Source organism: Phaethon lepturus, unplaced genomic scaffold (genome assembly GCF_000687285.1).
Source record: "Phaethon lepturus isolate BGI_N335 unplaced genomic scaffold, ASM68728v1 scaffold11827, whole genome shotgun sequence".
Taxonomy (NCBI): Eukaryota; Metazoa; Chordata; class Aves; order Phaethontiformes; family Phaethontidae; genus Phaethon; species Phaethon lepturus.
Window position 1 is genome coordinate 16,205 of NW_010554093.1, and position 11,640 is coordinate 27,844.

General features: G+C 41.7%; 1 protein-coding gene across 1 annotated transcript in view; it reads left to right on the forward strand.

The window, feature by feature from the left end:
* BMX (BMX non-receptor tyrosine kinase) overlaps window positions 1–11,640 on the forward strand; it is a 29,260-nt gene that overhangs the window by 8,326 nt on the left and 9,294 nt on the right. The window contains exons 6-10 of the mRNA XM_010291719.1: window positions 5,334–5,512; window positions 7,517–7,579; window positions 8,581–8,640; window positions 10,092–10,146; window positions 11,589–11,635. Coding sequence (XP_010290021.1) covers window positions 5,334–5,512; window positions 7,517–7,579; window positions 8,581–8,640; window positions 10,092–10,146; window positions 11,589–11,635 — 404 coding nt within the window. The remainder of the gene's footprint in view (window positions 1–5,333; window positions 5,513–7,516; window positions 7,580–8,580; window positions 8,641–10,091; window positions 10,147–11,588; window positions 11,636–11,640) is intronic.

Genomic DNA, 11,640 nt, shown 5'->3' on the forward strand with positions numbered 1-11,640 from the left:
TAGGGGATGACTTGCTGGAAAGCAGCTCCATGGAGAAGGACCTTGGAGTCCTGGTAGGCAATAAGTTATCCATGGGACAGCAATGTGCCCTGATGGCCAAGAGGGCCAATGGTATCCTGGGGTGCATTAAGAAGAGTGTGACCAGCAGGTCGAGAGAGGTTATCCTCCCCCTCGACTCTGCGCTGGTGAGGCCTCATCTGGAGTATTGTGTCCAGTCCTGGGCCCCCCAGTTCAAGAGAGACAGGAAACTTTTGGAGAGAGTCATCCAAAAACAGCTTTCCTATGAGGAAAGGCTGAGAGACCTGGGGCTGTTTAGTCTGGAGAAGAGAAGACTGAGAGGGGACCTTATCAATGTCTATAAATATCTGAAGGGTGGCTGTCAGGAGGATGGAGCCAGTCTCTTTACAGTAGTGCCCAGCAATAGGGCGAGGGGCAATGGGCATAAACTGCAGCACAGGAAGTTCCACCTCAACATGAGGAAAAACTTCCTTCCCGTGAAGGTGACGGAGCACTGGGACAGGCTGCCCAGAGAGGTTGTGGAGTCTCCTTCTCTGGAGACCTTCAAAACCCGACTGGATGCGTTCCTGTGCAACCTGCCCCCGGTGATCCTGCCTTGGGAGGGGGGTTGGACCAGATGATCTTCAGAGGTCCCTTCCAACCCCTACCATTCTGTGATTCTGTGAGGGCTGTGGGATGGGATGGAGAATTGCAAACAGCCACTCACTGGAAGCTGGTGTAAACCTCTAACCTGCAGTGGATATTCAGCATCTTTGTGTCCATCAGCATGTCAGAGGGAAGGACTAATCTCTCTCTTCCATGTAAATTGCTGTAAATGGCAAACTGGGACAATCTCATCCATGTTCAGTTCAGTTTAACGTGCTGGTGGCAGTACTGGTTACAGCCCTTGTAGGCATGTCTTTTACTTTATACACTGATTTCCCAGTGAGACCAGGGAATGCCACCAAAATTAGCTCTCTAGTGTGTAACAGGTCCCTATTCCTAAAGATGTCAAAAACTCCTCCCCTCCCCCCTCCCCAGTGAAAATGGTGCTCACAGTACTTGGAGAAAACAGTGTAACTGAAGATGTGAACAAATATACCTGCTTTGCGTGGGTGAGAAATGAACTGCATTTATCTCAGGCAAGTCCCAGGCCGTGCTGCTCTGGGGTTGGGTCAGGAATACAGATGGCTGGTTAGGAATGTCTGTTTAGCCCAACTTCACAGAGACAGCCTCTAAGTTAATGAATTGGAAAGTGCATCTGAGCTCTTTATGTGCTCTTGCCTATATATTGACTTTATATAGGACAAACCCAGGAGTGTGGTGTCCCACCATCACCCACTGAGCCTGTCTGAGAAAGCCAGGCTTTCGCACACCCAAAGAGAAAAACAGGACACCAGGATGCCAAATAGCACTTGCTCGTGCTCAATTCCTCTTGAGTCCTCTAGCAATTGCTAGATGAAGAAGAGCAATAGTTGGCAAGGTTAATAATAAAAGCAAGACTGGAAGATCTGCTTCTATGCTTATTTCCTCATCTATCTCCTCCTATACAAATACAAGGGCAATAGTGGTATCTTTGACCTTAATTTTACTGCCCAGCCCAATTATTAAGGTTTGTAGGTGGGAAGGAGGTAACAATGACAAGAGAATAGAAAAGAACGAAGTGGCTTAGGTTATGATGTTTTTATCTATTTAAAAAAGGACTAACAGTATGGTCTGTCTGTGTATTCACAGATCATTGCCCCAACCTCCTCCAAATTAATCCAGGTTGGGTTCCAAATCATGGGATTTTAAAATTTGTATTTACTGTTTTATTTTCATTTGTCCTCTGCTCTGTATCTTTAGAATACGGAATACATTTCCTAGCCTCTCTCTGTTAAACAGAAAGTAACTTAAAGAAAAAAAGAAAAAAAGCTGGATTTTTTCTGTATACAGTTGACATGAACATCCAGGGCTTTAAGAAACACATAAATTATCAAGAGACAGAAGATAAAATCACAAGAGCTGTAAAATGGAGCTTTAAGAAAAATAATAATAAAACCTTGGAAAGAAGCGATGGACAAAGAACCTTTTGATATTTTTTCTGATAATGAGATTTGAATGTAATAGCATTGTGAACACGCAGCAGCATAACTTGTTTTGAATACCGTGGTCTGTTTTGCCTGGCTTCCAACAGGAGGTGCTTTGTCTATCTGGAGAGATCATCAGTCATGCAAATCTGCTGCTGAACATGCTGGCTTCTGCTAGGCCTTTATGATTTATTATTATTATCTGCTTGAGTTCAGAGAACATATTTTGAAAGGGAAATTTAAAATGCAGGGACATGACAGTTTTCAGATGGGTACTTCTAAAACAAGTTCAGTAAATGCAGATATAATAACTACCACATCTGGTTAGAACAACTTGACTTCATTTTCCCAAGCCATGTGATATAATCAGGTTAAGAAGGCTAATACTGACTTCTCATGGTGAGGAACAGTCTATATTTAGTCACAGAGCTACTTCTATAAGCTCTCAGCACATTTTTACTCTGCCCTTTCATTGACTCAGTTTGATCATCAGAGGTACCACCATACCCCCAGACTTCCTTTCACCTATCTCAGTTCATGTCCCTCACCTCTCCAGCCTCTGCAAGGCTTGCTCCCTCGCTTTCTTCCCAGCTGACCAGAGGCATTACTTTTGCATGTTGGCAAAACCGAGCAGAGGCATTACATTTCGCATGAGGCATTACTTTTGCGTGCTTACATCCTGCAGCTTTGATGCCTCTGTCCCTTTCATCAGTTCAGCATCATATGTCTAGCCTCCCACAGAGGAGCTGATTCCTAAAGAGTGATGCCATTACAAAGAATAGTGAGCACAAAGGTCCCTTCATGGGAACCAGTGGGCACTTCCCATGTGCTTTGATAACAGCAGGGAGCAGGAGCTTCCTGCCTGAGAAACTTTCACCTCTCCTGGTGCCTGGCATTCACTGTCTTTGCGATGGTAAATGGTTCATGTAGGTCAGACCAATACTGCAGTAGATCAGACAGAAGTCCGCTGAGTGCACACACATATCTTCTCATGCTTATGTATTGGACAAGTTTTATGGAAGCTGAAGTGATCCAGCACATGCTTCCAGCTGTATGGTAGGGGTGCAGTTCTGCAGATAATAACTGTTCCCCGTATGCACATCGCAGGTGAATCTCAGACTGTCACCTATGGGTCTCTCTAGATGACAGTAGCACAGTCATCAATATAAAAACCACAATAATGTCACTGCCAAGATAAAGGAAATAATAAGATCCACTCAGTTACTATTAGGAAATGCTCTGGGGCTTTCAGCCAGTGCTGGAAATGGAAAGCTGTATATATGGACACAAATCAGAACATTAATCTATACCAGGTTACAGGTGAAGTCCATCCAGAATATTGCAACAGACAAATACACATCCAGCAGTGAAACCCAAAGGGATGTAAATCTGATGTGCTCATCTTTGGTTGGTTCCTTTCCCTGGCAGGATCTTTATACCATTTACTTTGGCCAATGTTTTGCAATTTCTTCTGTTCACACAAAAAGATGAAAGCTCCATCAGAGGATGACACTCTGATTGCCCCACAAGCAAAACACAGGAAATTAAGAAAGAACAATTTAATCTCCAAAAACTACCAAGGTCAAATGTCAGAGGTGCACATCAGCGCATACACACGTTTACTGAACATCAGCTTGCTCTAACATCACTAGATGCTTCAAAGAGAAAACGGTTTAATCTCTGTATTATAATTCTCCTCATCTTCCTGACAACTGCAGGCAACTTTAGTTTTGTCATTATTCCACAAAGTAAATGAGCAGTCTAAGACTTGAATCCTGCCTAACACAGGCCCTCAAGCTATAAGTTCCTTTCCAACAAAGTCATATATGACCAACAGGAACCAGCCCTACTGGGTTCAAGTAGTAGTACTTGGTGAATAACAGACCTATTTCCAGTCAAATGAAGAGGATTGCTGTGAGTGAATCGGCTTTAAAGAATGAGCATCTCCACTGGAGCTTAGTGAGATCAGATTGAGATTTTGTGTGTTTGCAGGAAGAGATCATGTGTGTCTTCTGGTTCAGTGGACTCAATCAGGCATTTATTTGGCTTTTTGGTTTCTCCTTGTTTGAATTAATTAAGAAAATGTCAATATAGAGGAAACAAGCTAACATACAACTCCATGGTCACTTGGACTTGACTTAAAGGAATCATAGCCTGCTTCAGGATGCTTGGCATTTTTCCCTGGCATTGCATTACAGCGGTTTTAAATTACAAATAGCTGACATTTGGAGCCTCTTCTCCTAAGTCTTTCTTATCCTTTGCTCATCCTTTGCTGTCAGTTTGCTCTGCTTTTAAAGAATCGTGATGTCTGGATTTTCTCAGTTATGACATTTCCCTAATTTCTAAATGCATTTCAGTGCCTTAATTTTAGATGTCCTTTTGCCTATAGTTAGATTGATGTCACCTAACTTTAATGTCAGGCTTCTCATCCAAGTCATTTGTGTAGACGTCCTCAACAGTCAGTGATGAGAGGTAGACACTTCTGTAGGATGACATATTTCACATGAAGACATGGGTCAAAACTAGGTAAAATGAATCCCATAGTTACATACCTACACTAATTTAACCCTGCATAGGGGAAGTTAGGCATCAAGGAATGGGATTCCTTATATCCAATACGCTTAGCAGAAAAACATCAATAAAACATGATAAGGGAATTATTTAGAATGAATGTAGCTTTATGCTTTCGGTGATTAGTAGTAACAATTGACTAATGCTTGTTGTGCTTTATGGTAAGTAATGTTACTTATTGATCAAGTGCCATTCAAAAAAAACAAAGTTATTTTATAGTACTGTGATGGAGTCTTTTGATACAACAGGACATGAACACACTAAGTTATAGTAAAGCACAATTTGATCATGTGGTGTCCAAAGTACATGAATTGCAACTGTTCATTAAGTAGTATCAGCTTCAGATAGGTGGCAGGTTTTGATAGGTGTCAGGTCTGTCATGCAACCCTGGTAATGAGAGCTTCCTATTACAGCAGTGTCAGCCTCCACTCAGGATTAATTGTTTCTGGCATCATTATCATGGAACTTAGTTCTGTTCTCACCTGTCTCACAAATGTGGACAACAGTTTATGGGCTGTGCTTCTAAATGGATGAAGAAAAAGCTGCTTGCCCATGCCCATCTTCTTAGCTTCGACTAATTTCCCTCATGTCATTATACATGTTGAAGATATAAGTGATATGTACTTGTCACATGTTATTTCTTACTGTACCCTGTGCTGCATCTCCTTATAATATTATTTCCTCTGTCTTCATAAGTGGAAGCGTAGAAGCCTGCTTCAGGTCCTATCCCCAGACAAGTCGGTCCTGAAAATGGCTGTGGCCCAATGCAACTATGAACCCGAAGGAAATTCAGCTATCCAGCTTGTCAGAAGCAATAAATACTATGTATTGCAAGAGGAAGATTCTGACTGGTGGAAAGTAAGGGATTTGGAAGGGTAAGTATGCGCAGCAGAATACTTTTGTTCCATGACCATGACCTTCCACATACCTCAACTTCATACACAACATTGCAGGCAGCCCTGGTACCTTTCAGGATCTATGTTAGGATTACCTTAGTAGCTTTTAAACATTGTCTTCTGTACAACTCCATTTTCATTACCATCCTTGGCTGACAGGTTGGGCAAGATTTACAACAGTCACTGCCTAGTGTACTAAGATAGTGCCCAGCGGCCTTAATTTTGATATGTGTCTGAAGAAGGGCTTGTGTATATGGAAGCTGTCCATTTTTTCCAACTATTTAGTTTAAGTGAATAAAAAGATAAAATCTCTCCTCACAAAATGTTGCCACTCTTGTTTGCACTAAACCATTTTTAGACAATCCCTGTTACTACTGCAATAACAGTGGCAGCAGGGAGACCAGTGAGAGCTGCTGAAGCACAAATCACTTCTTACTTCAGTCTCACCCCAGCTTTAGCAATACTTTTCCACAGAGACAGGGCACCTCAACCTGCAAAGGACAGAAGAGTTTAATTGTTCTCTTTGAGATTCACAGGTGGAGGAATCCCCTTCAGCAACTTAAAATATTTTTCATTAATATCCTGCTGGGGCAGAAAAGAGCATCTCTTCCCAAGTTATTAAATGAGAAACAGCTTTAGGAGTACACTGGAGACAAAGGCGGTGCAACAAACAGGAGCTGCCTAGAAGAGATAAGATTCCTTGTCTGTCTTATGATGGATACTAGCTGAGTTTGATTTTACGTACTTGATAGAAATGTGGAAGGGAAGAATTTTTGAGCCAGGCGATGCCCAGACTGGGTTGGAACAGAATGAATTTACTTGATCCACTCATAATTCACTGATTAAGTTTACAACTGCAAGGAAACCAGCACATAAAAAAAACTTAACTAAGGTAAAGCATCTGGACTTTATAACTCATAGGATTGTCATATGGTTCTGGATGAAGAAAGCAGCACACAACCCTGGCAATTCAAAGACAGTAATAAATTATAAGCTGAGATATGTTCCTAAATGCCTTCGCTGGACTGTTTATGGCTTTGTAAAAGCATATGATACAGGCAGCTCTGCTTACAGAGCCTAAGTAGAGGGCTCTGAGATGAATGAAGGAGTAGAGAGAGATCAAAACAGAGAGGGACATTTACAGTTCTTTTTTTGGCTTGAGAAACTCAGACTTTTGCAGTATAGATTCTGTAAGGACAAGTCACATATACATCATAACAAAACCTTTAAATTTTGCTTGAAAACAATTGAAGATCTTGTTTTCTTGAACGTAGTAGGAACAAACATGAGGAATTTCCTGTTTCACCTGTTTTCATGCACTCTCAGATTTCTTCTCGCTCTACTGAGAACTGTGCTCAAGAAATCCTTCCTTTTTGTGTCCATCCGTATTCAAACACACCATTTATTCCCCCTGTTTATTTTTATGATGGGCACAGCATACAGCCACCTCCTTACAATGACAGATGCCTGTTAGCACCCATAACTTAGGTCCATCGTGCCATGCTGCCAGCTGCTTCAAGTGGTACCTCAGCTGTCCATACTCACTTAGCTTAGCTTCCCAGTTGCATCTGGCATTGTCGGGTGGAGTGCTGAGCCTGCCCATTGACTTTCTGTGTTCGACCTTGGATACTCTGCTGGCACCCATTAGTCACTGGTGTCCTTCATTACAGCAACTGAGATGGCATGTAATGATATTGTTGAACAGCTGCTCCAATCTTCTGTATGATGAAACTAATCACAGAGGAAGAAGCCATTTCAATGACTAGCAAAAAGAGTACTTCACTGAAATGTAATTTTCTAAAACAAATTACTTCTGTATTTTTCTACATGGTAAGTAAAAGCAGAAATGTTTTAACCATGAGCATTTATGTTAGTGGCATTCTAAAAAGTGACTATCTGATTAATCTCTTTTCCTATTTTGAGTGACCAAATATAAGATGCGGTCATGTACGATATCTAAACTGTGAACTGTTTATTTTGCAGGAATGAAGGTTTTGTACCAAGCACTTACTTGCAAAAGTTATCTCTGAATGATGATGAGCCAAGGTGAATCAATATGCAGCCATCCACTGCTTAAATGTTTTCCTTACCACTCTAGTAAAGATTAGGCAATATTTCCAGAATATTTTTCTTTTTAAATAACTTTCTGAGTCCTAAGCATAAAGTTTCCTGAAAGGTATAGAATCAGATACAATTTTTCTTCTTGACTCATACATTAATGCAAAAAAACATCAATTTAAAGTCCTGGTATCATTTAACGCAATAGGGTTTTGCCACTGACTTTAGTGATGCTGGGATTTCAATCTTTGTACTCTTGTGTCAGCATTATATCAGCCTCACTAGCACTCTCATGCCTTTGTATGTATGTGAGTAGTCCAGTGCAGGATAAAGGGAGTCCAGGTCTGTGGAAGTGATACATCAGATCCATCTTTCCCTTTTTATTAAGATGACACAACATTGTAAGCATTAAATGTATGCCTAAGTATTTGACTGAAAATCTCACAGAAACATAACAGATTGTCTCTTAGTAAACTACATTGGACAAGATTCAGAAGTCTCCTTAAAAAAACCCTACTCTTACAGTATTCTGCAAAAGGCAGCATAAGTAAGAATCATTATTTCTGCACAGGAGGTTATTTTAGAGGCCTCTTTTTCTGCCACATGAACTCCTGTTGTCTATCATGCTAAGAACATTTATTTGGAAAGTCTAGGGTTGTGCAGTTTTGGAAATCTTCCATGTAAATTTTGAAAAGGTAGATGCAATCTCTTCATAAGGTCACTAAAAGGGTATGTAGTTTCATTGCCTGTTACAGCATGCACAGAGAATATTTGGCTTTCAAACACATTGCACAGTGAAGGACAAAGGCTGTGTGTTTACTAAGTCATAAAAAAATCCATACAATGAAATATGTCTCAACTTTTTGAAATATTCACTTTAGACCATGGCATAACTACTCAAAAAATATATGTAGTATGATTTTAACCCAAGGAAGGTCTTTTTTATAACTAGTTTTTCACAGTTTCAGCATGTTGTTTTGTCTTTGCAGGGAAAATACCAGTGTCACTGAACAGACATTGGCAGAAGAGCAGAGTATGGCTAAGCATGAGTAAGTATATAGAATATGTCTTCATGAGAACCAAAAGATTCCTTGGGCAGAGACTGTCTTTCCACTTTACATGTCCACTATATCTAGAGCAACGGTATCCTACATATGGCTGTCATAATAATCATAATAATTATAGACATTGTCATCAGCAACATCACTGCCCACAGACTTTCAAAGGCATAAATGTATTTCCTTTCAGACAAAAAAGTCACTTAGACAAATCCGTGTTGTACACTAAAGGGATGCTCCATAAAAGTAAACTGCTATTAAAAAGGTTTCATTGCAGCTCCCTGAACTGATCTGACATAGCATGTTTGGCTTGTTTCCTCCATTTGGAATCTCAGGCTTGTTTCCTCCCTTTGGGAACTCTCAGTTTACTTAAATATTATGACAACCAGAAGGTTCAAATTTAGAGAAGAACTATGCACCTCCCAGCTTTTAGGGAGACAGCTGTGTCATGGTCTGCAGGAAACAGAGCAAACTGCTTCTGGTAGAGCTCCTGGCAGAACTTTAGGGCATCAGCATCCTCGTCTAAGGAGTTATTGTAAAAAGTTAGAGTCACAAAGTGGGCCCAGATATTTCAGGGCGAGAGCGACTGGATGAGAGGAAGCAGATGGGAACTAGTGGTTTGCCTTTCGTCTCATGTCCCAGGTCTACCCGCTGACTTTTATCCCTGGTAGCAATACAGGCTGGGGGGATCAAGAGCAGCCCTGCCAAGAAGGACTTGGGGGTACTGATGGATGAAAAGCTGGACATGAGCTGGCAATGTACGCTCACAGCATGACCACAAGGCCAATCGTATCCTGGGCTGCATCAAAAGCAGCGTGGCCAGCAGGTCGAGGGAGGTGATTCTGCCCCTCTACTGTGCTCTGGTGAGATCCCACCTGGAGTCCTGCATCCAGCTCTGGAGCCCTCAGCACAGGAAACACATGGACTTGTTGGAGCAGGTCCAGGAGGGCCACAGAAATGATGGAACACCTCTCCTGTGAGGACAGGCTGAGAGAGTTGGGCTTGTTCAGCCTGGAGAAGAGAAGGCTCTGGGGAGACCTTATTGCAGCCTTCCAGTACTTAAAGGGGGCTTGTAAGAAAGAAGAGGAAAGACTTGTTAGCACGACCTGCTGCGAAAGGACAAGGGGCAATGGTTTTCAACTGAAAGAGGGCAGATTTAGACTAGATAGAAGGAAGAAATTTTTCACAAGGAGGGTGGTGAAATGCTGGCCCAGGTTGCCCAGAAAGGTGGTGGATGCCAACATTCCAGGTCAGGTTGGACGGGGCTCTGAGCAACCTGGTCTAGTTAAAGCTGTCCCTGCTCATTGCAGGGGGGTTGGACAAGATGACCTTTAAAGCTCCCTTCCAACACAAACTATTCTATGATTCTATGATACTTCATGTGTCTGCTGTGCCTTATTCAGAAAACAGCCTGTGAATAAGCCCAATATTTCTTTTTGCAGTTGGTATGCTGGTAATATCTCCCGTGCCCAGTCTGAGCAGCTGCTCCGTCAGAAGGTCCCTGCATATCCTTTATCACTTGTATATGAATGACCATGGAAATGTTTCTGTGCCTGTTGTCTTTGCTATACTGTGTAGCTAGAGGATGCTGATGCTTTTCAAATAGCTGTAGCATTACAGAGTGCTAGAAACACTTGTGCTTAGTATTGACAAACAGATCTCCAAAAATGCCTGTATGTGTTAATGGCTCTTCTACATAAATGGACAGATGGTTCACCTCTAAACTAGGCTTGGAACAAAGCCACACTGAGTGCATTTTCCCTCAAAGCTCTGCTTTTTGGTTTTATCTCTAGGCCTGTGTTGTTTTCTCCAGTGTGGCTCTTTCTGCAGGTCAGTCTAGAGAAATCCTCTGTGATAGTTTTATGATATACAAATGTGGAGTCAAAGAAGTTCACCCAGACAAGCAGACAACCCTGAGTAAACTCAGTACTATGCCCGCTGAGCGTTGGCTGGATGCAGCTGACTAGGATCAAGGATGGATAGCACCATAGGACTAGTCAGGTGTACAGGTCTTTATAGCAGATGACTGCAGAAATACTTGTCCATGTACCTTTCTGGAGGAGACCCAGACTCAGCCATGCTTTGCTTTTGGATGCGCTGCGTCAACAAGATTGCCTCTTGTGGCTTGCTGCTTTCTCACAGGCAGTCTTATCGGTCCTCAGCCACTAACAACTTTGATAGAACCTGACACTTTGGGAGCCTTGGCTCAGTTTTCTTTCCCTTAGACCTGCACCATAGGTTCAGGAATGAAATTCAAGTGTGGTGAATCACTGGAGAAAGACAGTTATGTCCCAGTCCCAAAAGGTGCTGAATACTTCTGATGCCAGTTAACTTTAAGGGGGCATGAACTTTCCTTTAAAACTTCACAGCAATGAACTTTGGCCTGTATGTGAGGTTCTAGATGTCTTCTTTCCTCCCTGCAATAGCCATTCCTAGCACAGTAGAGGTAGAAAACCAGAATTTCCAGCCCAGTATGATAAACCATTGACAGAAGTAAAAATGGATAGTGAGAGTTAGGACTGGAGTACCACATAAAGACTAAAAATAGTCCAAATATAATGGAGTGCAGAGAAAATCTTTCTACTTATTCAGTAATTCAGAAATACTTTGGCAATAGAAAATACATCAGTCTAATGCATTATGTAAAGGAACCGAGTGTGGTGGATAGAGCTCTTATTCAGATGGGATGTATGTGGCCTAATTTTAAACATTTACAAGGGGATACCACAACCACTTACCTAGACCCTCTTTTTAGTGGAGAGGAATAAATATTTCTCAGGCATAATTCATCTTGTGCTAATGTAGTCCTTAAAGGACGTCAGAAGAGTCCTGTCTCCTTCTCTCCTTTGTGGACATTACGTAAAAGCTTAAAGTTCACTGAAATTAATCCCAACCTCATTGTTCCCTGTAACTTTTTTTTGTCTTTTTTTTTTAATTAGGGAAAAGAAGGTGCTTTTATGGTTCGGAAATCAAGCCAAGCAGGAGAGTATA